This window comes from Trematomus bernacchii, unplaced genomic scaffold, assembly GCF_902827165.1.
Source record: "Trematomus bernacchii unplaced genomic scaffold, fTreBer1.1, whole genome shotgun sequence".
In the NCBI taxonomy this organism is placed as follows: Eukaryota; Metazoa; Chordata; class Actinopteri; order Perciformes; family Nototheniidae; genus Trematomus; species Trematomus bernacchii.
Genome location: NW_022987803.1, coordinates 5,933,065 through 5,960,556, shown reverse-complemented (window position 1 = coordinate 5,960,556; position 27,492 = coordinate 5,933,065). Strand labels below are relative to the sequence as shown.

The 27,492-nt window shown below is 39.7% G+C and overlaps 1 protein-coding gene across 1 annotated transcript in view; it reads right to left on the bottom strand.

The window, feature by feature from the left end:
- Positions 1 to 4,842: 4,842 nt before the first annotated feature.
- opn5 (opsin 5) overlaps positions 4,843 to 27,492 on the bottom strand; it is a 50,429-nt gene continuing 27,779 nt past the window's right edge. The window contains exons 4-7 of the mRNA XM_034150417.1: positions 9,292 to 9,462; positions 8,367 to 8,701; positions 8,046 to 8,290; positions 4,843 to 5,212 (exon numbers count right to left, since the gene is read on the bottom strand). Coding sequence (XP_034006308.1) covers positions 5,146 to 5,212; positions 8,046 to 8,290; positions 8,367 to 8,701; positions 9,292 to 9,462 — 818 coding nt within the window. The 3' untranslated portion in view covers positions 4,843 to 5,145. The remainder of the gene's footprint in view (positions 5,213 to 8,045; positions 8,291 to 8,366; positions 8,702 to 9,291; positions 9,463 to 27,492) is intronic.

Sequence of the window (27,492 nt, the reverse complement as noted above, 5' to 3'; positions counted from 1 at the left end):
AGACAAAACACATGACCCACAACAATAGGAAACAAAACACTATAGTCTGAAAATATATACTACTACATTGGTCATCATTGATAAAGCATTTAAAGCCAAGCAGCAAGTCATGGGGTCAAACTAGACTAGAAATATTGGAACAATGCAGAAAGTGCAGACATGATCGAAGCAACGCCAGGTGGGTGTAAAAGGTTTGGTGCAGCATTGTTTTACATTAAGTGGATTTTATACAAAGAACATGTGGATGGAGGTCTAGATCTACAAGAAAACATACTAATTAGACCATTTCAGTGGCCAAAACAACATGATGACATTTAGAAAGGAATGTAATGGTATCCAATACAGCAGCACCCCATAAATAATACTTTATGAATACTTTTGTGAAGATTATTTTGAACATTTATAGAAATGCAAAAGGATAAAATGCAACCTAAATCTGCAGTGGTCCAAGCAGAGGTGTATTATTTCACGCACCCACATCTTGAGAATATATCGTGATATAATTAGCGCAATTTATTTTGCAAATCAGACCTTAATACGTGGCAGATAGTGATAATACGCAATATAGCATGGTGCTATAGAATGGCGCAGGATTCCTAAAACATGGATATGTACCCTTGTCTCAACTGTTTTTTACGTTTTTTTGTTAGATGCCTGAAATAAGATCTGTGGTTAAAGCAAGCTGAAGAGATTCTCGTGATTTGTTCTACTTCATAAAATACGTCAGTAAATGGTGAATGTCTGAAGCTTTAATGTGTCAGAGCAACTTCATCCTCAGAGGAAAAAGAGGTTCTGCACCCCGAACACAGCTTACAGTCCCACTATATATATTTAAAAAAAAAAATCCTACCCATAAAACCCCTCTGTCCTTAACCATTTGCAAATCCACCTTTTACTCCACCTTTTACCCTCCTGGAATGTCAAACCTAAACATATGTCTCTGTTAAACACATATAAGACTTTAAAGAGTAAAAGGCAATTTGAGTATAAGACATTATATACTCTCCCTCTCTCTGTGTCTTCTGACAATATGTGGAGATTATCCTGCTGAATATTATGTGTAAGTTTCATAAACATGTGTTTGCTACGGTGCTTATTTTCAGAAATATTCTGAAATCCATTGGAAAAATCCCACTGCTTTTTGTCGAGGGAGCTCTTACGATGCTAACTTCTGGGTCGGACGACAACAAAACGTCATTTTTGCACCACTCTATTAGCAGCCACATGCTTACTGAATTCACCCATCAATGTACAAACTGTGGCCAAATTAACATTCATGTATTTTTGATTGGATTATATCAGATTGTACAAATGTTCTTTATTTTCTATAAAACTGTTGTTTTTTGTCTTGAATATTCAATAAATATGGCTTTGTGTAAGTATAACACCCTTATTGCCCGTCCCTTAGCTCTGTATAGAGTCACATCTGTGCCAAATGAAAATATGGATTGACAGTTTAGCGTACGGTATACAAAGACAGTACAAGGTTAAGCCATGATTGGACAACATATGTTTTGGGAATCTTTAAATAAAAAACACAGACTGAAGCACACATAACTTACGATGACAACAACACTACTTTTAAATAATTATTGATGCTGAAAACGTATGCATGCGCCTCTGAGCCATTTCTGTCCTGCTTAGGCACAAATCATAACTAGCTTACTTTAGTAAAATTGCGGTACCACTTTACAATAAGACTACCGTTATAAAGGATTCATAAAGGGTTTATAATTAGGTTGTAAACACTTTATTAATCATTAAGAACCATTTATAAACCAGTTCTAACATAGTTTTCATACATCAACACAGGCTCACTATTTGGCAAGATGACTAAGCCTTATATTGGCTACTTAGCGAGAATCAACTCTGTGAACAACAGATACCAAGGATGCTGGCTGATGAAGAAGACGAAGTAAGCTAAGTAGCCAATATAAGGCTTAGCAGTACAGATAAATGTGGGCTCACTATTTGGCAAGCAACCGGTCACAGTTGCCCTGTTTCTCATGTCTTATAAAACTTATTAATGATTTATAAAGTGTTCACAACCTAATTAATAAATGAATTGCAAACTATTCGTAAACCCTTTATAAGGGTAGTCTTATTGTAAAGTGGTACCAAAATTGCTATAGATCTGTCAAAGTGAAAATGGAATATGAATTAACCAAAAAGTCTTCAGGTCCCAAAACATGACCATCATATGTCTTTAGTGGACTTGTGTGCCTAAACTTTCAAAGAGACCCTGCATGTGCCTAATGGATACATTTAGACCAGCTGAGTACGTGTCACTAGCTAAGTGTTTGACATAGGCCAGTCAGGTGTTTCAGACAGTAGGACATGTCCAAACACTTAAGACTCAAGCCCCTTCACAGCGGTGAGTGCTGGAGGAAAACAAGAGGCTTACGCCGGGAGACACTCTTCTTTTGATTATCTGTCTGCTACGTTTGAGCTGTAGACCGTGTATCTTCTGATGTTTTTATGTTTAGCCTGTTTTATTTTGTTTCCCATAGGGTATTTATTTGATTTCTGGTTAGGGGAGGGAAGCTCTGGTTCCTACGGCCCGTGGTGTGGCTGGCTCGGGTTCCCTCCGTCTTTTTGTTTCTTTTGGCCAGTCCTCCAGACCTCTTTTAGTTTGCCGGTTTGCTTGTGTGAGTACTTCAAAGAAATGATCGCTATCAAGTACTGGTTTTTGCGTGTTTTGTTTTATGTTGCGGGTCTCCCCACGAGCCACTACCACGGAGTAGAGGGCAGGTCGTAACATTGGTTCATGGAATGAAGGTGTGCAAGACAGAAGTGCAAAAGCGAATCAATATATTTTTTGTATTGCTTATCTTCAATCCATGGATGTGCATACTTTAACATTAAACATGCATTTATAGAACATTTTTGAGAATGAGACATCAGGCGTGTGCAAAAGGCACAACGTTCAACCAAGTACATGTTCATTTTAAGGGAACACTTAACCACTTTCTTGTCGAAGGTAAGGGCGACTTCCATATGATTACTACGACCTTCAAAGCATTCGTCTTTTATTAGACTTTTACGGCTAAAGGCATCAGTAGGCTATGTTTCTGTAGCTAGCTTGAATGGTTTGTTTACTTCTGCTCAAACTCATTTTGAAAACCACGTTTAAGCATCCCTACAATTTAAAGCTACTTTCTTCAAATGCAAGTGGGGAGTAAAGGGGACAACAACTAAAGGTAGGTAGTATTGTAAAAGCTTGCACGGTAACTGGTTGAAGTAGACATGCTAGCTATGCCTATTTAACTAACAATGTAGCATTTGAAGGTCGTAGTTGTTCCAGAGTCCTTTACTGTATCTCTATTAAGTATGAAGTTGGAGGGAGAAGTGGGTTAGCATAAACTGGTAGCAGGGAAAATGCTAACTAATTAACATGTTAAATATTTTGTTTGTTTGAATGCATTCACAAACAGGAAGACACAGCGCTTTGCCACCTGTTACCACTGCCTCATTTCCATTGCATGGTTCAAATCCTACTCTTTTGGTACCATGTCTTTTTTCTATTTTGTTTTCCACGGCGGAGAGTAGGGGCGATTCTAAGCTGATCGTCATACAGCACTCTGTGAAACTGAGTCAATGTGACACCCACTCACAACTTTCAAAGACAGTCAAACAAAGGAATGTCTTCACTGAAGACTTCACTGTCTTTCTCTGAAAAGAGCTATGCAGTGTTTTAGCTGGTTACCTTCTAGTGTCTGCGTAGCATGCTTGCAACCATGCAATGACAATAAGGCCTAATGGTTACATTTTGTCACAGCTAATAACCCTCTCTCGGAAACAAATGTTGTCTTTCTGTGCTTTTTTTGCTTTTGTAGGTATATAAAAAGCAAAAAACGTGTTATTTGTTACGAAACATTTTTTATATTATTACATTATAATATGTTACTTTGTAACTCGGCTAGGCTAGCTGCTCCCAGTCTTAATGCTGAGATAAGCAAATTGCCCCGTCTTTAACTTCATACTCAACAAAGACTGTCATCAATCTTCTCGTCTTACTCTAGACAAGAAGGTTTATAAGCATATTAACCAAAAAATAAACAATGATTTGTATTTATCATTTAAAATGATAGTTATTTTGGCCTATAGCAAAAACAGACATCAAACCAACAATTACACTTTTTAAAAATGGTCCCTAAATCAACCACAATTGCTTCTGTACCCATTGCCCCAACTGTAGGTGGTTAAGGATTGCCATTCCATTTATGCAAACCAAATCAACTTCTGGAGTTGATTCTTTGACTGAATATTGTGTTTCCATAAACGTTTGTGCAGCAATCCATTACCTACTCACACCATAAACGGTTTTAAATGCAAACTGAATGGTTTTGCAATAAAATGTAACTGTCCTTGTCTTGTTTCATTGTTTGAGACACATAACTCAAAAATCTCATTGTGTGTAACACCTGGTGAAAGTAAAGCATGGTGTATTTCAGTCCTTTTTTTAGACATATTTAGGGTATACAAGCAACAGGTGTAAGAGTACAAAACACAACAGCCAGTACAAACAGTAAAAACACGACTTAGAGCTTGACGGTCACACCCAAAACCTGTTTAGAAAGGGCTCACGTCAGGGTTTTTTTTCTGCTTTATTTGCAGGTTTAGAAACTAATATATATATAAAATATATTTAAATCTTTATAGCAATTTCACACTTTTGTAAGATTTGGATTCAGAAAAAATTATAGCTTTGGATGTGACTCGCCTTGATCAGAAACTTCTTAGGTTTTCAAACCTCAGTCAAGCCGAGTTGTGAGAACAACACTTGAGTCAGTCAGTCAGGAACATCTGTGATGTATTTTTCTTCATGGCAATAGAAGACAGTATGTCTACGGAAAAACGTCAAGAAACTCACACAACACATCACTTGTATGACAACTCAACTCCACAGAATAATCAAAACCTTGCCAGAAAGATGTGTGCGGGACGGTGAGGTGCTGTGGTAGGAATACGGAGATACGTGGGTGAAAAACAAGAAGCGACACTTAGGGACAGTGAGCTGTTGATGAGGTCATAGCAGGATACAGGCAGCGTGTGATTGGATAAGTGTAGGGCACAGAGGGCAGGGAACAAGGCAAACTGTCCGAAGTAGAATAGGTAAAAGGGTTACACAGTCTAAAGTGTCTCTCACATCTCCATTTGAGATTCTTTGGGTGGTGATCTGTCCTTTATCGAGCCAGAGATGGTGTAAAACCTGCAGGGACATAAAAACATTTTTAAAACATGTTTGACTTCAATTAATAATTTGTTTTCAATATTTTTTTTCTTTGCTAACTGTGCCTTTATTAAAAGGCACCATATTAAGCCCATTTTCCATATCGTATTTTTGTTTCCATGCTTTAACCTCTTAAGACCTGAGCCTGTTTTTCAGGTCTCAGGCTCGAAAATGACATTCCCAGAACAAATGACCATATCTTCCCTTCCAAAAGGGTTAAATTAATAATCTTTTTTCTCAAAGCAAGGTTACATCTGTGAGTTGGATGTAGAAGTGTCAGAATCAATATAGATGTTTTTTATTTTCAAGAAAATTCAGATTGAACATAGTAAAAAACTGTAAATTATAGTGTCCGTCCAAAAATATTTTTTTACTTATAGTGAAAACTACCCTTGGATGATGGGTTAGTAGACTAAAAGCTTTAGGAATCCAAAGTACAACATATAATAAGTACCCTGTATCAAGATTGATGCAAAACAAGTGGAATTTGACCTTTTTAAGAGAGATTTAGCCAAAAAAAAACACTTCTGGGGTAATTTGGGTGGATTTTCCATATCTCTGGCCCCCCTTGGTCGATTTTTATGAATGAAATCTCTTTATAACCGCTAGAGCCAATGAAATCGAGGGGAAGTTCTACACACATCAACACATTAACAAATAAGGAGTGAGAGTGACGCATGGCCAAAACCGGAAGCTGCATACACTCTGGTGGCTACCATTAGCAGCTAACTTTTACATAAAAATGGAAATTATGGATTATAAATAATTTTTCACATTATCAACCCATGGATCAACCTATACAGCCGCGTTTTTTCTCGTTTTAATGCCATTGAACACGTCTTTTGATCTAATTGACAGCTACGGTGAGACGATCTGCCGTAAAAGCTCCGTAAAGGTACGTGTTGTGATGTCTGTGTTTGCTTCCCCTGTCGCGAGTTCGGATCGCTCAGTGATGATACTATACCCTTTATAATCTGTGGAGTCTCAGCTTTAATCGGATATATTGTATGTGCAGTTATGATAAGTAATAAGGGTATCTTTATCTTGAGTTCTGTGCCGCAGTGCGTTAGAATATTTTCGCTCAGGGGTCATTTAGACGCTTCTTATGAGACTTGTGTTTTGTTTTGGTAAAGATGGTTCATATCTTCAGTTAGCTGAGATTCTTCCCGTTAATCTGGTGCTACACATTAATAGTTTCATAAATGTTAAGAAGCCCTGAGACACAGTCTCGAAAAAAAGAAAAAAAACGTTGGGGAGGCCCCCCTGTGAGGGGGCCTTAGGACTGAAGAGGTTAATGTTCCAAAAGGTCTTTATTTTTCTCATACTGCCTGTGCTCTGATTGGTTAGGTAGCCGGCTTTGTTGTGATTGGCCAAGCGCAATGTTCTGCCCCTTAGCCTATCACATACAATGTGTTAGAGTGCTAGCCAATTGAAGCACGAGTGTTACAAAGTGTTGTCACTATGTTACAGAAGTAAACAAAGGGGTCCAATGGAGGTGTTTCAGGCAGTCGGAGGGAGTGTGTGGAAGAGAAACTCCCTCAGGAGGGAACTTTAGGATTTTAGCCTTTGCAGACCATTTACATGCACAAAAACTGGAAAGAAACCCAAAAATAGAAAACCCCTAACAGCACAATAGAGATCCTTAAAAGAAATTAGAGACAGAGGGGAAGACCCATGTAAATAGCCTCAAAGTTGGAATTGAACACAGGTCCGCCACAGCTGCGACTGAGCCCCGAGTCCATGGGCTGCTTCTCTAGCAGGTGAGGGCAGCAATAAATGAATCAGAAAATCATAATCCCAAAATAAAGTTCTTCGAACTAATGCTTTATATCTGATCTGGGGCTCAGGGGGGTATTGCTCTGATCTGCAAATCAGGGGGTCACGTTCAATCCCATTCCTTGCAATCAACATGTCAAGGTGTCATTGGGCAATATAGTAAATTGCTGGTATATCTACGGTCGCTTTGGATAAAAGCCCAACACCATGTAATGTAATGTATTGTAATGTGATGCAATGATTGGTTTAATATACCCTGGAAATTCTCAATGACATCTGTAGTTCCTAGTCAGCTGGTAGCCACACAAAAAACCAACGTTCCAGTGAATATGAAGCGTGAATTAAATAACTAAAGCGAGCTAATGCTAAGGCAGCACTGTGCCACGCATGAACGGCATGCTTCATTAATCACAGAAATAAAGGCTAGAAAGATACACATTGTACGTGAATTTACAACACATCTCTAAGCGGTTGACCAATCACAACAGAGCCGGCCAGCTAACCAATCAGAGCAGACTTTGCTCTGGTTTCAGTCAGAGGGTGAAAAGAGGTGCTGCAGTATGAGAAAAATAGAGCACTATTTGAACATAAAAAAAGATGTCATGGTAGAAGCACTAAATATAAATATGAAGCAAAACATTTGCGAAATATGTCCCCTTTAAAACAATCTCTCCCTTCTTTCCAGGGACAATTATTGAACGTATCTGATCATTCCCTGTAATTAGCTTGGTATGTTTATATGTATGTATATATATACATTAACTCAAAGTACATTAATGTGTAAAGTCCAACCTGTGATTAATTAATCTGAGATTAATGTATTTGTATGCATGGCCCTTGTTGAAATAAATACATAATATCCTCCAACCATTCTTTTTTTAAATATAATACAAACAAAATAGTAACCCTTCTTTCAGTTTTTCTTTGTGTTTGTCAGTTTAGAGTTCATGCATATGAAAACGGTATTGAAATAAAAACCCAACCGTAACCACATCTAAAAAAATGAAAAAACAAAGAAAGATACCGCATGTTTTACCTTGGCTTTCTGAAATGCCTGCGTTTTTTCATAGCCTTAAAACAGGAGGATTTGACGCAGGAGTTTTTCAGGTCCACCACCTGGTAGATGATGGGGTTGTACATGGCGGAGGACTTGGCCAGCAGCGTGGGAATGACGGACACAGAGATGGGCACAGAGTCCGGCTCACCAAACGCTGACACCACTGACACCACTGCATAAGGAATCCAGGCTATTAAGAAACCTGTACAGATCAGCATTGCCACCTGGAATACAAAGAAGATTCAAACAATAGCTCAAAGGTTATACTGAATCCCCTTATGTCTGTTTTTAGTCACCCACCTTTGTGAGTTTCATCTCAAGGTTGTGGCTGTTGGTGATGCGAGCATCAAGCTGTGACATTTCCTTTGCGGATGACTTGACCTTGAAGATAATCATGACGTAGGAGAAAACCATGAGGACTGTTGGTAAGATGAGACAGAAAAACAGGATGGCCACGACAAAGGTCTGTCCGGAGACAGAGGCCTGGGCCAGCCACCAGTCCAGTGTGCAGGAGGTCCCGAAGGGTTCCGGGGCGTAGTTCCCCCAGCCCACCAGGGGCATCGTGGCCCAGAAGGCTGCGTACGCCCACACGAAGGCCAGGCACAGGAAGGCGTGGCTGCGCTTTAGCCATGTGCCTAAGAGTGACAAAATACACAAGAATGATGGTGGACTAGTGGTGAGAGAGATCATTTGTGAACTGAAATGACATAATTTCAATACAACCATGCAATTATTAGTTTCAGTTGATAATGTGCAACCCATTTTAAGACAATTCAAATCCGACAGAATGTAGAAAACAAGAATAATCTAAGTTGCTGCTTTCTGAGTGCAGTTGCATCAGCATGTCAGGTCTCAGATGTAGACAAAGCGGGAAACTAGGTTGAGGATAACTCAAATTTGTGAGATTTACTTGAACAAATTATAGTAATTCATGTCCAGGGCCGTTAATACTTAAGTCAGAAGTACCCCAATGTGCCTTGAAGGAGTTCTATGATACATTTCAGTCTGCTTTTGTAATTGCATTAGATTTAACAAGGGAGTATTAGAATTACCAGAAAGATGTATATTCCAGTCATAGGTTTGGGTCCAGGTTGTTGACAGTTACTTAATTGTTTTTGCCCTAACCCTCTTAAATCAAAGCTCACCCAAACACATTGCCATTCATTTCTGTAATTCACTCTACATGATGTTTAGGAGAACAACGTCAAAGGAGATCCGGACATACCGTATCTGAGATGACAGATTTTGAAGTACCGGTCCAGACTGACCACAGTCATTGTTATGAGGCTCCCACAGCCGAAGAAGAAGCCCGCCCAGCCATAGAAACGACAACCCTCCCAGCCGAACAACCAGCGGTGGGAGAAACTAGATACAACGAAAAAGGGCTTTCCCGTCACTGCAAGGACAAAGAAGGGGAAGGACAGAGATGAGGGAGAGGAAGATAGAAGGATAAGATGCATGAAACGTGGAATGGAAGGAAAAACAGGATGGGAACGAGTGGAAATGGGGTTGAAGAAAGAGAGGAGGGGGTTGACAGAGAAAGGATCAATTACAGAGTAAAAGGAACATGACTATGATAAGATTAAATGCGTATTCTCTACATCCAACCATCTTCATTACAGATCACATGCAGAATCTAAGGAAGATACTTAAGATACTAAGTTACTTAAAGGGCCCATGTCATGGCCATTTCCACTGATCATAATTCCATTGTTGAGGTCTACTAGAATAGATTTATACTGTGCAATTTTCCAAACTCACATTGGTTTCTCATACAGCATCTCTGTAAACTACGTGTATTCACTGAATTTCACTCTCTGCCTTTAACGGCTCGTTGTAGCTCCAATAGCTCCAGCCCCCACCCTCCCTGTGAGCACAGTGTGCTCTGATTGGTCGGGACGTTGTGAATCGTGCTGAGCTCCGTGGAGGTGTTGTTTCCTTGTTAGCGATACACAGCCAAACACAGCCAAACTCATCCTGAGCACACACAAAGTCACAGCCGAAATAAAAACAATAAGTGTGGCTTGATATTGAGTAAGAAAAAGGTTGATAAACCCTGTGAGAATGGGTCTGCAGAGAGAATTTCGCCGCGATCCCAACTGTCTGTTATCAGCCTGCAGCCAGGGAGGAGAAATCAGCTGAGCTGCCTGCTCCCTGCACACATATGTGTGTGTGAGGAAGTCCGTGGATTGGTCAATTTGGACCAATCAGCGGGGGCTTAACGTAACGGCTCCGTGGACGTAACGTAACGGCTCCACGAAATGGAAGAATCAAATGGACAATGACGTATCTCCAACGAGGCGTTTTGGGGAGGTATTTTCTGTGTTAGAGTTTTACTCGCTACAGGGTGTACTTTGAGGGTTTGTGACTCTGCACACCGTTTACATGCATAAAAACCTTCATAACACACAAGGGGACAGGTAATAACCGGAAAAGCATGACATGGGCCCTTTAACCTGTTAAGCCCTGAGCCTGTTTTTCAGGTCTCAGGCTCGAAAATGACATTCCCAGAACAAATGACCATATCTTCCCTTCTAAAAGGGTTAAATTAATAATCTTTTTTCTCAAAGTAATGATAAACCTGTGAGTTGGATGTAGAAAAGTCAATCAATATAGATGTTTTTTATTTTAATGAAAATTCAGATTTTACATAGTAAAAAACTGTAAATTATAGTGTCCGTCCAAAAATTATTTTTTACTTCTAGTGAAAACTACCCTTGGATGATGGGTTAGTAGACTAACAGCTTTAGGAATCCAAAGTACAACATATAATAAGTACCCTGTATCAAGATTGATGCAAAACAAGTGACATTTGACCTTTTTAGAGAGATTTAGCAAAAAGAAACCACTTCTGGGGTCATTTGGGTGGATTTTCCATATCTCTGGCCCCCCTTGCTCGATTTTGATGGTTGACACCTCTTTCTGACCGTTAGAGCCAATATAATTGAAGGGGGAGTCCCCCACACACACACACGTTGTGAAGAGAAAAGGTGGGGGCTTCGCGCATGTAATTTTCAATCAGAGTGAACCTATCTCTAGCCTTGACATATGGAAACGGAAAAGCAGTTTTAATGCTTATGGATTATCAGAAATCATTTCAAAGGGACACAGACACATTAGATTAACCTATGGATTAACTTCAGCAGTGTTTTTATTGTTTTAATGCCATTGAAGACCACTTTGGAGAGACTACAGAGCCAAGGTAAAAATGTTAGCATTTTTAGCTACCTAGCGTCACCTGTTTTGATGTCCGTTTTTGCTTATAACGTCGCAAATACGTATAATTCAGTGGTAATGTCGGTGTCAATAGATTCTTTGTCACCTCACGATGTGAATCCATGTGTTGGATGTGGTGAAAAGATAAATAATAAGGTTTTGTGAGTGATTTTCGGTGCAGTAAGGTGTTAGCATTGTGGGTTTTCTTTTGAAAAAAAAAAAAAAAAGATCAGTTAGATGAGTTTCTTCCCGTTACATGGATATAAAACATTCATAGTTTTATTAAATGAACATGCCCTCAGACACTGTTTCCTGCAAGATGTTGTGGCAGTGCCCTGGTACTGGGGTCTCTCGGGCTTAACAGGTTAAGAATGAATAAATAAAATTGTGATTCTGTCTTACGCCTTGCACTTACGATAATCTCTTTTTCAGAACTCCAAGTTATCCACACAAGGCATGTAATGTATAATGTTTCAGCAGTTTAAGAATTCCAGTCAATGCTATGGTATCTTCAGGGGGATTTGTAATAGCATTTTCCTTGAAATAGGCAATAACCTTCACACACAAACCAGGGTTAATGATATAAGCATTAAGCACAAGGCTCAAGTGTACTTATTTTTGCAGCAAACCGCAGCGGCTCACAATTTGTTGTGTTATGTGTCAGATGTGACGCTCTCCCTAGAGACCTGGGGCCTCATTTATAAACGTGGCGTACGCTCAAAAGATGGCGTACGCCAGTTTCTAAGCAATCTTTGCGATTTATAAAAAACAAATGTGTGCGGTCCTCCACGGACACTCTGGCCCATGCGTACGCACAAAAATGGGAGAGATGAGAAACTGCGACACAGTTGGCAGAAGGAAGAATGGAGAGAAACATGTGAAAATAAAACCATAAATATAATGTTACCTCTCATGTATCATATATGAAGAATTAATTTGCAAAAAATTATTAAAGCCAATCTTAAAATGATTAAACAAACGCCTGTTTGAGACTCCTCCGTGCACACAAAAACATAACTTGGAGAAATAAATAAATACGGAAATGTTATTGAAAACCACCTTGAATATGTTGTTTTAAAGGTGGGGTAGGTAAGTTTGAGAAACCGGCTCGAAATACACTTAAGCAATAGCTCACGACAGGCCGTGGTATCGCGGAGGGTCGACAACCCCCTTAGCTGTGATATAATGAGCATATATCACGGCCTGAAGTGAGCTATTGCTTTTATAAAACGGTTACCAAGTGTGGCAATAGGAAAGAAAAATACACTCTAATTTAAATAGTTTTTATTAGTAAATTATGATGTTCAAAATAAAATAGTCCCTCCGTTGCCTTCAAATCAAATCAAGTTTTATTTATAAAGCACATTTAAAAGCGATTTTTGGTCGAGCCAAAGTGCTGTACATGCAGTGGCGACTGGTCATTAGGGGCAGGTGGGGCACAGCCCCACCTAGTGTCAGCAGAAAGTATTACAAATAATGATTACAAAAAATGCAAAAAAAAAATAAAAAAATATATAAAATATATTTTAAGATCATGTTTAATCATCTGATTCGTCTGTACATTGCTGTTTTAGTCTGTGTTCTTCTAATTAGTGTGTCTACAGTCACAGTGTGTGCCTATTGAGCTGTTTAGAGCCATGTGGGACAAAACCTGATCATGCCCCTTCCTCTCGCTGTGAAGTGAACGATGACTGTAAAAACTACACTGCGCATGCTCAGAGTATTTCCCCCCGTTAATGTGTGTGGCAAAAAAATAATGACCAGAGGGGCACGGAGCTGCCATCCCCACCATACGTCATCTCACATCATTCAGAGCTGATTGGCTGTAAGTACGTGTGCCGCGAAAAGTGTGGTGTGTGTGAAGAGGAGACGAGAGAGCTGCAGTGACGCGTCCTAAAACCAGGAAGTAAGCACAAAAAAGCAATGAGGTTTCTCCATAGGATTTTAGAAAATAGCTCGAAATAAGATCTGTGGGAAACGTACCTGTTAGATAAATGCACGTTTTGTTCAGCCGGATAATATCCACATGTCTACCCTACTTTTATAATTTTTTTATCATAAATCTATCGATTAGATTTATGATAGACTTTTGAAACTACAAGGAGGACTTTTACAAAAAAGTAATAGAAATGTTTGTCCAGAAGGATAGGCAAATGGACTTCATCTTCAAGTCAAGGTAAGACCGCAATTTTATTGAAAATGGGATCTTACTAAGAGAGAACAATTCAATATTTAAATGATAAAATTACATTTTTTGGGTATCCTTTTGTTGAACTGTCTGTTTAAAATTAATCGAAGCATCAGACAAAAAAAGCTTTTGAAAATAATATTATATTTTGGTTTAGGTCAAAATATAATATTTGTAAACCTGAAGAGTCAGTGCCAGTGCCTCACCAGCCATGAACCTCACTGCACGTCACTGCAGAAGCTATAGACATCTAAGTTTTTTGTGCCCCACCACTTTTGTACATATAAAAACGCCACTGTGTACATGTAATAAAAACACATTATTACAATCACAATAAAAGACAATAAATTACAACAGATATATATAAAAGAAAAAACACAGGGAAAAGTCAGGAGTCATGCTCCGCTCTAACTAGAAGGCCAGAGAGAAGAAGTGTGTTTTTAGTGTAGATTTAAAAACCCCTAGGGTCTGGGCCGACCTCACATGGAGGGGCAGGGTGTTCCAGAGCCTAGGGCCAGCTGCTGCGAAGGCTCGGTGCCCTCGGGTTTTAAGCCTGGTCAGCAGACCTTAAAGCTCTGGCTGAGGTGTAGCGATGGAGGAGTTCAGCTATATAGGCCGGAGCCAGCCCATTTAGTGCTTTAAAAACAAATAAAAGGATTTTAAAATCAATTCTGAACCGAACTGGAAGCCAGTGTAGTGAGGCCAGAATTGGGGTGATGTGGTCACGCTTTTTGTGGCCAGTCAGCAAACGTGCAGCTGCGTTTTGGACTAGCTGCAGGCGTTTAATTGAGGCCTGGTCCATACCCACATACAGAGCGTTGCAATAGTCCAGTCTTGAGGTAACAAAGGCGTTAATAACCCTTTCTAAGTCATTAAAAGATAAATACGACTTGGTTTTGGCCAATAGTCTTATTTAAAAAAAGCAGGATTTGACTACGGTGCTGACCTGCTTGTCGAATTTAAAAGTGCTAGTGAAGGTCACTCCAAGGTTCATGACTGAGGGGAGGATGTTTTTATTGAGAGCCCAGAATATCAACCGGAGAGGCTGGAGGTTGGGGTCCAAAAAAGATTACCTCAGTCTTGCTCTCGTTGAGGTTGAGAAAGTTTTTGCTCAGCCAGGATTTTATCTCTGTTAAGCAGTCCATCAACTGCTGTAGTGAGTGTTTGACATTTGCTTTGAGAGGCAGATATATCTGTACATCGTCGGCGTAGCAGTGGAAGGGAATATTGTGTTTAGTGAGAATTGAACCTAGGGGCAGTATGTACAGTAGAAAAAGGATGGGGCCCAGAATCGAGCCTTGGGGAACCCCACAGGTAAGAGGGGCTTTGGCAGAGGAGAAGGCACCTAGCCTTCTGCACAAAACATAGCGCGAGGTGGTTGCTATGCAACAACACTAACAGCTAGCGAACATATTAGACAGAGAGCGTTGATCCATTATTTGGCTATTTATTTTCATTGATTTGTATTTTGCCATTTATTGTGCACCCACTGAAAAACTGTCATTAGAATGGCTTACGTGGTTACTTGTATAGGTTGAGGTTGTTCTAGGCTGTTGCTTGGCGTGGCGAGAATGTTGCTCCACTTTCTCCGGTCCCCGAGATTCGGCTTCCAGTAGCTCTGGAGAGAGCTTTCGCACCTGTGGCCACTAACGGTCATAATTTCTCTGCTTTGTTTCAAGACCCGCATCAGAAAGCTTTTGAATGGTGGTACTTTTCCAGTTGGTCTCTACCTGCTCTTCACGTAGCTCTGCATGTCGTCGTTTAGGTGCTTTTTTTTCTGGAGATAGGCACTCCTCAATCCACTCCTCCATAGTAAGACCCCCCCAGAGGTCGAAGTTAATCTTCAATGTTTCCATCTTATGCTTTGTAAGTTTGCTTCGTAACGGAAGAAATGTAAATATATTTATAAAACGGACAAGTCAAATCAAGCAATCTGATTGGTCGATAGCGTTTTTGCGGACCTTTTTGATTAGATTTGAAAACATCGTTGCTTGCTTTAAAAGTAGCACAATTCATTATGTCAAACCTTGGAAAGTATCTAGATATCCCTGCCCTAATGCCAAAGGAACTGCACACTGAATATGTTTTGCCGTTTGATGTCTATGTCTGGACCGCTGCGTAAAAAGGAGAGTTTCTGCCCCGTTACTTCTCCGCTGTTTTCTTGTCCCAGTTTGAAAAGCAAACTGCAGGCAGTTTGCTTTTCAGCCCAACTGTATACAGTTTTTCTCAGACGCGGAGGGATACTGAATGTTGTGAAAAGTAACTACAATTCTACCCGTGGTATACGCTCAGTATATCACGGCTAAGAACCAATCAGATTGCTTGATTTGACTTGTCCGTTTTATAATTGTTGTTATATTCCATGGAATGCTCTTAACATCCCGATAGCAATGAATATCTTAAGTGCTTTGACAAAAATTCCATAAAAAAATGTCATCTGTGGAAGCCGTAGTACTGTAAAAAGCACGACCAATCATTTTAGCCGGCCCGGCTAAAATAACTGGATGGATACAAACTTATATCGTGCCCTCATTGGTCATGTGCGCGTTCGTGTGTGTTGGAGGAGGGGCTCTGTAAGGAAGTGGCAGATTTTTTCCGGCTGTGTATTTTCAAATTCTAGCGCACTCGAGCTGGTTTCTCTAAAATTACCTACCCCACCTTTAATGTTATGAAATGTTTTCTCATAAATGATGCGGTAAGCAGAAGGACAGAATTATGTCTAAACTGAGGCCGTTTTGCATTTCTATAGGTTGTATAGATACGAGCATGGTTTTATATACTATCATGTTTAATCATGTTTTGTGCCGTTTGCCAAGACTTGATAAGTCGCTCATAAAACACAGGAGGTATGGAAACTAAGAACACCATATTTGGTAAATTGTGTAGCTGATATAACACATTTGGTTTATTTCATTTAAGTGGTGGATAGAGTTGCTGCGGGGGGGTTGAGATGCACAGGCTGCAGTGGAGACGCTGCACACAGCTGATCGACAGCTGGAACACAAACCACGAAAACAATTCAGATCCAGTCATGACTCCACTCAGTTGATAATGAGAATAAGGGGAATGTCAACACAGACACCTGTCAACCCGCACTCTGCTGTTTCACACACAAACGCGTCACAGATTATTTTGCAGTATTTGGCTGCCGAACAAAATCATGTACGCAGCTCGCGACGTAACTAGGAGTGTAGTGGACGGTATCAGTACTACAAGTAATTTGCCCATCCCTGGTCTAAATGAATATTAATACGGGCCGTTTCTTTGACTATTTATAGGTAATTATGGGCGTTACGTGAAGCCCGCAAAAGCTGCGCCGCATTTCGAGTTGAATGTGATTTATAAAGGGAAACCGGCGTAGGACGTGCGTGTGCAGTGTTTTATAAATCGGAATATGTTTGTGCGTATTTACTTGCTTTGTCCTACGTACGCCACCTTCCCACGTGAATCCTACGCAAAGCTTTATAAATGAGGCCCCTAGACAGACCAACGGCCGTGGCATGAAAGGGATATACTGCACATCAGATTACATGAGACGTGATGTATTCTTTGAATTGCTGGAAGCCCAGCAGGGCCAGAACACAAGGTTGCTCACACGTTCGGATGCTTAATAGTATATTTACAGATTCTAAGTCATAGCATGACCAAAACAGCAAAGAAACTTTCAGCCGTACAAATCAGGCCATTGTTTTGTTTGCCCTTTGGCTTGGCTAGCCTGGTAACAAAACCATTGCTGTTATTTGTCCTCCAGCTCAAGGATTATTGTGTTTGGAGAATATGTGCATAGTTGAAATGTGTCATCTACAGTAGAATATTAATAATGATAATGTATTTGGCCTATCTTGATCCGTAGACTGTCTGATATCGATTGGTCAATGCACTTCCGGACAAGATAAGATTATCGTCAGCGACAACTATCACTAATGCTTTTATTTTTTCTAATCAATAAATGTATTATTTTCATCTTAATAGGACTGCAAGATATTTTGAGATATAACTGCCAGTATAAGAAAATCTTTAAGGCATTATCTTATTTACGGAATAGGATCTTCATGATATTTAGGAACAGCACGCCGTGTCCTTTTAGGACCCTCAAAAGGCTTAATAGAAAACAGGTCAACCTGGCGAGGATTATAGCAGTAGTTACATCATTTCAGTTGTATAATGTCTAAATAAAAATAATTTACTCATTATTCAAATTCAAAGCACATTTATTGTAGACTTTCCAATAGGAATTATTGTTGATATGTGTAGGTATTATATTAATGTGCAATCTATTCCTTTTTATGTGTCAAACCAAACCCCACTTTTTAATATCTTTTGAACACTTTTTCTTCACTGACCAGAGCCATGTCTCAATCTTTGAACGTACAGTACCAAACGTTTGGAAACACCTTCTCATTAACCTCTTAAGCCCGGCGATCCCCCCATTGGACCCCTCCCACTTTTTTTTTTTTAGATAATGTCTCAGGGCTTCTTAAATTTATGAAACTATTAATGTGTAGCACTCTCATAATAATAATAATCTCAGCTAACTGAAGATATGAACCATTTTTAGCTAAAAGAAACACAACAGTAATACCAAGCCTTAGAATTAGCATTTTGCGAAAAAATGCTAACTAATGCTAACGGAGTTTTGCACAGCACTCACTCTCAAAATGCCCTTATTACTTATCGTAACTGCACAAACAAGATATCCGATTAAAGCTGAGACTCCACATATTCCATACATGTAGTGTCATCACTGTACGACCCCGAATTTGCGGAGCTTTCAGCCAGAAAAGAGAAAGTAAACAACATCCGGTTTCAAAAATATTACAATAATTACATCTTACCTTTTTTGATTTGTGATCAAAAGTTGTGTTCAACGGAATAAAAACGCCGCTCAAGGTTAATCCAATGTCTCTGTGTCACGTAGAATTTTTTACTGATAATACATCATCATATTTATGGCAATAAACTGGGTATAAAGTTTTGCAGTCAAGGCTTGTACTTTCAGATGTGCTTCCTTTGTTTCTCTATTACCTCCGCAATGGTAATGTTTACGTAGATTTTGGAACTGCCCATCGGATTCTATTGGATCTAATGGTTAAGAAAAAGGTGTAAATCACTCAAATCGACCAATGGGTTCCATAGATATGGTCCTGCGTAAAGTATAAATTGTGAATGCCAGCGGCACACACACTACGCACCACACTCTACGCAGTGTTTAGTACGTAAACAAGAGGAATTGCAGCAGCACCCAGAGCGCAGAGCGGACAGCAGATAACGGAGCAGACTACAAGATTGGCGTTTAGGACTTTTGCTATACTTGCTATACTTGTAATAATGGCTTGCAGGAAAGAGATGCTTACGACTTTACAGGCAATGGAAATGGTGACTAATGCTGACAGCGATGCAGACATGTTACCTGTTGATTCTGAGTCAGACGACGAGGACCTCTTGCAGCCAGAACGGAACCCGGAGCGTTGTGACTCTGATGATGAAATTCCACCACGGGAAAGGTATGTAATCTCTCTGTTTTTATCTATTACTTAGTTATTTGGTGTACGATTATTCATATAGTTAATAAATAATTAAGAGGTAATAGAGAAACAAACGAAGCACATCTGAAAGTACAAGCCTTGACTGCAAAACTTTATACCCAGTTTATTGCCATAAATATGATGATGTATTATCAGTAAAAAATTCTACGTGACACAGACACATTGGATTAACCTTGAGCAGCGTTTTTATTCCGTTGAACACAACTTTTGATCACAAATCAAAAAAGGTAAGATGTAATTATTGTAATATTTTTGAAACCGGATGTTGTTTACTTTCTCTTTTCTGGCTGAAAGCTCCGCAAATTCGGGGTCGTACAGTGATGACACTACATGTATGGAATATGTGGAGTCTCAGCTTTAATCGGATATCTTGTTTGTGCAGTTACGATAAGTAATAAGGGCATTTTGAGAGTGAGTGCTGTGCAAAACTCCGTTAGCATTAGTTAGCATTTTTTCGCAAAATGCTAATTCTAAGGCTTGGTATTACTCTTGTGTTTCTTTTAGCTAAAAATGGTTCATATCTTCAGTTAGCTGAGATTATTACCGTTAATCTAGTGCTACACATTAATAGTTTCATAAATTTAAGAAGCCCTGAGACATTATCTAAAAAAAAAAAAGTGTTTCTTTTCAAAGTGATGGGGATGAAATGGCTCTATAGTCACTAAATGGGTTTGATTCACACACTCAAAATGGCATGTTTACTGCCAAGGAAACAGGAATTACAGGAATTAATCTAATCTCTTTGTTTTTCCACATTTCTTTTCATAGTGATGGAGATGAGGATGCAATGGCTTCACCACTGCCTACTTTCACCCAGACCACACCTGCCACACCTGCCTCACCATCACATTCCTCCAGAAAGAGATCTGCACCAGTATTGGCCACTCAGCCTGCATCCAAAAAGCACTCACTTACCATCGTCTGGTTTCTACCAGCTTTCTGCAGCGTCAGATGCATCTGTAAACCAAAGGAAGCGTGGCCGAGGTGGGGCTCCCGCTCCTCAGCCAGGAAAAGGAAAAGCATCAGATAAATGTGTAAAACGCAGGAAGCGTGGCCAAGGTTCTTCCTCTTCCAGAATGACAGAAGAAGAACTCGGGTGGCACAACAGAGAGGAGAATGACCAAACACCAGAGCCACTGAATTTCACACCAGCCAGGGTCCCAGGCCCAGCGCTCGACCCCACTGTAGCATGGTCTCCCCTCTCCATTTTCAGACTTTTTTTTAGCGCTTCAGTGGTTCATACAATCATTTCCAACACGAACGCCAACGCCCTGAAAAGACTGCAGGCTGGAAAGAAGCATGTTTGGAAAATGCTGACTGTGAGGGATTTCTATGTTTTCCTGTCCATTATAATTTTCTCAGGCCTCGTCACCGTTCCCAACCGATCGGACTACTGGAGGAAGAAATGGCCATATAACTTCAATTTCCCAGGTGATTCCACAAGGAGCTGCACAAGATGACGAGTGACCCCAGCAGGACAAAGCCACACACACAGAAGACTTTCAGGGAGCAGCTTGCTGCAGAAATGTTGGAATTTGGAACACCTCCACCCCCCCCCCCACCACCACCACCACCACCACCCCCACCACCACTCACATGTGGGCCCAAGTTTTATGGGAAAGATGTCCGGATCAGGAAGAACTGCAGGAACTGCCATGATGCTGGCAAAAAGAAGGTGAAGACAGCTGTGTACTGCAGGAAGTGTGAGGTCCCTCTGTGCTTCACTTCCAAAAAAAATTGTTACGAGGAATGGCATGCTAAATTGTAAAGTTTTAAATAAATCTGCTCCAGTTGGAGTCAAACTTCATTTTGTATATTTTTTTTATTTTTTTATTTTTTTTTACAACAGTTGTATTTGGATGGAATGAATACCTATAGTGATAATTCAAAGTAATAAAATGATTTTTACAGTGAAAAAGGTCAAATGGAACTGATGGTTCCCAAATTACCCAGAGGTGAGTCCGCCTGGACTTTATTTTTCTAAATCTCTCTAAAAAGGTCAAATTTATCTTGTTTTGCATCAATCTTGATACAGGGTACTTATTATATTTTGTACTTTGGATTCCTAAAGCTTTTAGTCTACTAACCCATCATCCAAGGGTGGTTTTCACTATCTGTAATGGGTTTTTTTTAGGCGGAGATAGAATTTACATGTTTTTACTATGTTCCATATGAATTTATTTTAAAATAAAAACATCTATATTGATTTCTGACACTTCTTCATCCAACTCACAGATGTAACCTTGCTTTGAGAAAAAAGATTATTAATTTCCCCCTTTTAGAAGTGAAGATATAGTCTTTGTTGTGGAAGTGGCATTTTCAAGCCTGAAAGCTGAAAAACAGGCTCAGGGCTTAACAGGTTAAATGTTTTTTGTTTATTTAAAATGGTTTCTACTTTGTAAATTAATACTGAAGACATCAAAACTATGAAAGAACACATTTTAATAGAATTATCTAGTTAACAAAAAAGTGTTAAAAAATCCAGAATATTATTTTTATTTTAGATTCTTCAAAGTAGCCCCGTTTTGCCTTGAGGACAGCTTTGCACACTCTTGGCTTCTCTCAATCAGCTTCATGAGGTCGTCACCTGGAATGGTTTTCAATTAACACGTGTGCCTTGTCAAGAGTACATTTATGGAATTACTTGCCTTCTTAATGTGTTTGAGACTATTAGTTGTGTTGTGCAGATGTAGGGTTAGTGCACAGTGGATAGCCCTATTTGACTACTGTTGTAATCCATATTATGGCAAGAACCACTCAAATCAGTAAAGAGAAACGACCGTCCATCATCACTTTAACGCTACGTACACACGGTTCCGTTGCGTTGACGCTTTCCGGTGGGCGTGGCTGGCGCTTGGGGTTAACGCGACCAACAACCAATCACACACACAAAGCACGCAATTTGATTGGCTAGCGCTTGTACTTGCATATGATTTGATTGGCTGGCGTTTCCGTCGATGCTTGAAAAGTTGAACTTTTCTCAACTTTCACCACGAGCAACGCAGGCAAAGCGAAGCAACGTAACGCAAAGCGTGACGTCACCCCATTCAAAGTGAATGAGAAGCTTCTCCGTTGAAGCTTCCAACGGAACCGTGTGTACGAGGTGTAAGAAATGAAGACCATTCGATCCGGAAAATGTGCAGTCGCAAAAACCATTGAACGCTATGATGAAACTGTCTCTCATGAGGAAAAGGAAGACCAAGAGTTACCTCTGCTGCGGAGGATAAATACATCAGAGTTACCAGCCTCAGAAACCGCAACTTAAAGCACCTCAGATTAGAGCCCACATAAATGATCACAGAGCTCAAGTAGCAGACAATCTCAACATCCACTGTTCAGAGGAGACTGTGTGAATCAGACCTTCATGGTCCAATTGCTGCAAAGATCCACTACTGAGGATGAACAACAAGAAGAAAATAATTGTTTGGGCCAAGAAACACAAGGATTGGACATTAGACAGTGGAAATCTGTACTTTCGTCTGATGAGTCCAAATTTGAGATTTTTGGTTCCAACCTCCGTGTCTTTGTGATACGCAGAGAAGGTGAGCGGATGGTTTCTGCATGTGTGGTTCCCACCGTGAAGCATGGAGGAGGAAGTATGATGGTATGGGGGAGCTTTGCTGGTGAAACTGTTGGTGATTTATTCAGAATTCAAGGCACACTTTACCAGCATGGCTACCACAGCATTCTGCAGTAGCCAGCAAAATATAAATCATATTCTGGATTTTTTAACACCTTTTTGTTTACTAGATAATTCCATATGTCTTTTTTTATAGTTTTGATGCCTTCAGTATAAATCTACAATGTAGAACAAATAAAAATAAATAAAAATCTTTGAATGAGAAGGTTTGTCCAAACGTTTGACTAGTAGTGCATACAGATGGAGCATCTTATTTCAGACAGTTTGAAACGCGAGGGTCGTGATTGGTCCGTGATTGGTCCGTGATCGGCCCGTGATGAAGAGCCGGCCCCCAGTCTGACTTGATACCGCCCCCGTGATAAATAAATGTAATTATTGTGAAGCCAGCTGCAATGGATCATTGATCCACCAGGGGGTGCAGTGGGTTTCCACACTGGAGTCATGTGAAATCAACTTCGACACAGTAAGCTGGATGTACAGTATGTCTGGTACTAATGTATAGCGGATCTTTGTTAAGATCCATATGTCACGGATAGGATCATAGTCTGTGCTAAATAAGACATGTAATCATTTACAAAACATCACCATGTTGTTATTTAACAAAATAATGTTGTTTAGTCGAAAAAAACGAACGAGAGGAAATGCAGCCGGCTCTCGATTTTTCATTCTAATTTAATCATCATCTTCACCACGATCATTTATGTTCATGTTCGCCGAATTGACATGAAATCACTGACAAATATGAATATACTGTATTCAACTTCATTAAAATGTTATTAACGTGCCTAAACTCAGTAATTCACTAAAAATATTTATATTTTAATGGAGCCTTGTCAGGCAGATCAAGGTCCGCGTAGCGGAGGGATCTTGATCCCTGGGTGTTATTTTTCCCCATAATGACGAAGTCGCTGCAAATTATCCCGCTTATTACATGGCCACATTCTCAACAAAGTTACGACATGACTCCCAATATTAATTGAAATGCTTTTATGGATTTAGAAAATGTTTTTATTGATTTAAAAAATAGTTGTATGTATTGATTGAAATTGACATGCATCCGCGAAGAAAAATAGTCCGTTGTTACCGTTTTTTAAACAGTCAGAATGAAACGGCAGTTCTCAGCTGTGTGTTTACACACCTAATGGCCCATCACCCACAGCTCTCTCCCCCCCCTGATCTTTCTTTTCCAACAGTTAAGTTAACTGTAGGTTACTCTGAGTGACAAGCTTACTAACTAATTGGCCATCGGAAAGTGTGTGTCCCAACCCCCCCCTGTGATATCTCTTCTCCAGCAGTCTGTAGGTTTGTGTTCGCATATTTATGCTGTCGCAGTTCCTGTTGTTTCTATCGCGCATTGCCGGTATGAAAGGGTCTGTGCCGGAAATATCAAGATAACACGGCAGGGTCCGTTACAGTTTGTTTTCATCTGATTTCAAATAAACAAAGTCTTGGCTTTCAGAATATTAAACTTGTTTCGGCAAATTTAGATGATAAATACAACTATGAAGCATGTAACGGCATAATGACTTAAGCGGAGAACGGAGTAATTTAACGTTACAGCAGGCATAACAACAGCCGGTGTTTATTTTATTATTATATATAGTCGTTATTCATTTGTTTTAAAGCTCAATAAGGAAGATTTAAACTTTCACACAAGTTGACCGGCGAAAAACTCTGCCCGGTTCACCTACCCCCCTCTGAGTGAATACCTGTTAACGTCACATCTTGTCACAAACTTTTTGGAAGAAAAGACTGACCCAAGAGACCTGTAGTCGAAAAATATGTATTTCTTAATAAACTAAATAGGCCACCATTGGTAGCAGTTCTCATTATATACTTCTCAGTAACTGCTCCCCTTAAATTAAATGTATTCTGTAGATTTTGGGGATTCATTAATGCATTTATTGCCATCACCATGCTTTTTCAAGACTCTTTTAAATTCTATCATTTTATAAGGACTTTTCAATGTTCAACATCGCGTGAAACAGAGGATTTCGACATTCTGTATTCCTTGCTTACTTCCTTAAACCTTTTCTCCTCCTTATCTCTTTCATGACTTTTTATTTAATGCCGGTGTTTATTTTATTATTATATATAGTCGTTATTCATTTGTTTTAAAGCTCAATAAGGAAGATTTAAACTTTCACACACGTTGACCGGCGAAAAACTCTGCCCGGTTCCTTCGGCCCCCACCACGTTGAATAAACAGAAGGCTGCTTTTGTGGAGGAAGTTACAGCGCTACGTACGCACATTTAGCTTTCAGTGTTACTGACCTGAGATGTTTTTATTACATGAATTAAGGTGACTGAGGCTTTTTAACATAGACTTTTCCAATGTCTGAGCGTAATATCTGCATTTTCTATTTTGGTTTGATAAGGACACATCCTGGGGATTGTGTTTACAAACATTGACCATACCGTTCACCATCCCCCACCCCCCTACTGTATGTTGATTTTTGACATGTAAATGGGTACCTACCCCCCTCTGAGTGAATACCTGTTGTACCTGTCCGGGGCTAAGCCCATAGGACGATGCTCTGATGTCATCACCCTCGCACATTTGTCATATGTTTACAAAAAACGATGTTAACACTTTCTCGTTCTTAATATATGCTATATTTAGGGTCGATATGTGTTGAATTTACTTTAAAATAGCAGATCACTGTGACCGGATATAGTTTTTTCGGCTTAGTGAACGTGTGTTCCTTCCCCCCCCGTTGACAATTCACGAGCGTCTAACTCTCTCTCCCCCCCCCCCCCCACGTCACACCTTCTAACAGAGCCCCCCCCCACATATCAAATCCCAATTTAACCCCTGGCCTCTGGAGCAGAAATGAAAGAGTTTTAAAAATGTTTACGTTTTGGTAAGTTTTTAGGGAAATGTTGTAATATTGCGATGGTGGGAGCAGAATCTCTGTATTTCTACTCACATTGTCTGAATAAATATATTGAACAACTAAGGGTTAATTTGCAGGATTGATTGCTTACTTAGCCCTATATCAGTATATAGCATGAATAATAATCACACATCACTCATATTTGTTATGAATAATCATTTATCATTTATTAAATAGTAAGTCGCTTTGGATAAAAGCGTCAGCTAAATGCAATTTATGAAAGCCTCAGTCAGGATTTTTTTAACAAGTGTTTTTATTGCTCTTGGGGCATTAAAAACAAGATTTTAACTTTAGTTTTTTATATAATATCTGCATTTTCTCTTGTGAAAAACTAAGTCTTAGTTTGGCCATAGTTATTTAATATATAGCGCCATCTCCTGGTTAAATCCTGAAATTGAAAATCTGGCAACGCCCTCTTGGAAAATAGTGGGAGGGCTTAACATTCCCAGATACTGGTCTTTGGCAGGTCTTAGACAGGTAACTGGCTGGTAGTAGGCAGGAAGCTGTAAGCTGGAGTCTGAAATAAGATGCTCCATCTGTATGTGATGTTATAATTTGTAAGAAAATGTTACAAAATACATTCCTGAATTCATAATCTGTCTGACAGTACTGTGTTGGTAATAGCAGCAGCAGTCTGCTTCAGCAGGATGCTAACGTGGGCATCCCAACATGCTTACAAAGGCAATGTTCACATTCTAATGTTTACCAAAAATATTGGCATAGCTTGTTAGTATGGAAGCATGGTATAATAAGTACCAAACTCAAAGTCTATTGTCATTTGTTCTTTAAAAAGACCAGTCATGAGATCACCAAAATCATGTGATCATGACTTTTAAAGCTGACACCTTTATTGTTAGTAACTATGGGTCATGTGCAATGCAAAAGGGGCAGAGTGAGACCAGAAATTGTTAGGGTAAATTGGTAATTTTCCATTTTCCATTGTAAATTGGGATCAAATTATTAAAAGGCCTCCTAACCTACAACAAGTACTTAAAGGTGGGGTAGGTAAGTTTGAGAAACCGGCTCGAGATACACTTTTTGTTACATTCCATGGAATGCTCTTAACATCCCGATAGCAATGAATATCTTAAGTGCTTTGACAAAAAATCCATAAAAAAAATTCCTCTGTGGAAGCCGTAGTACTGTAAAAAGCACGACCAATCATTTTAGCCGGCCCGGCTAAAATAACTGGATGGCCTACCTGCCTGTCAGCCTTCCATCTGTGCACAAACTTATCTCGTGCCCTCATTGGTCATGTGCGCGTTCGTGTGTGTTGGAGGAGGGGCTCTGTAAGGAAGTGGCAGATTTTTTCCGGTTGTGTATTTTCAAAGTCTAGCGCACTCGAGCTGGTTTCTCCAAAATGACCTACCCCACTTTTAAGTGTGTTGCTGAATGGCCCTTACTTAAGAGCAATGAATTAGTTTTGAGTGGCAGCCAATGGTGTGCCCCTATGTTATTATACTAAAGGTCTTTCTGGGAGTGCTGTAGTTAAAGGAAGTGCTTTCATCTGCACTTAATCCAACACCATGCCAACAACCCTTCAAAACACAAGACAATAACACATGAGGGATTGCTCATGCAAACTGAAGCATAGTTGAGAACTTGAATGGATAATTACGTTTCAACAAGCAGAAAGAATTTCGTCTAGTGTGCCTAAAAAATCTTAACAATGAAAAGAAGGGTTCTTATAATGCCAGAGCAGCTCACTACTAACTCTAAGAATAAGAATTATTCTATGTTTCTGTTCAGCAGTGTAACCAGGCTGAGAAAGATCTCCTGAGCTCTATTGAGCCTTCTATTCCTATAGCCATCAGTAGTACAGTATTCATGAGCTTCTTTGATAATAATCAGGGGTGCACATAACTGGTACGCAAGTACGCATGCGCGGCAAAAATCTGAAATGCGTAACGTCACTTGTGTCACTACGTGCCTTTGCGTA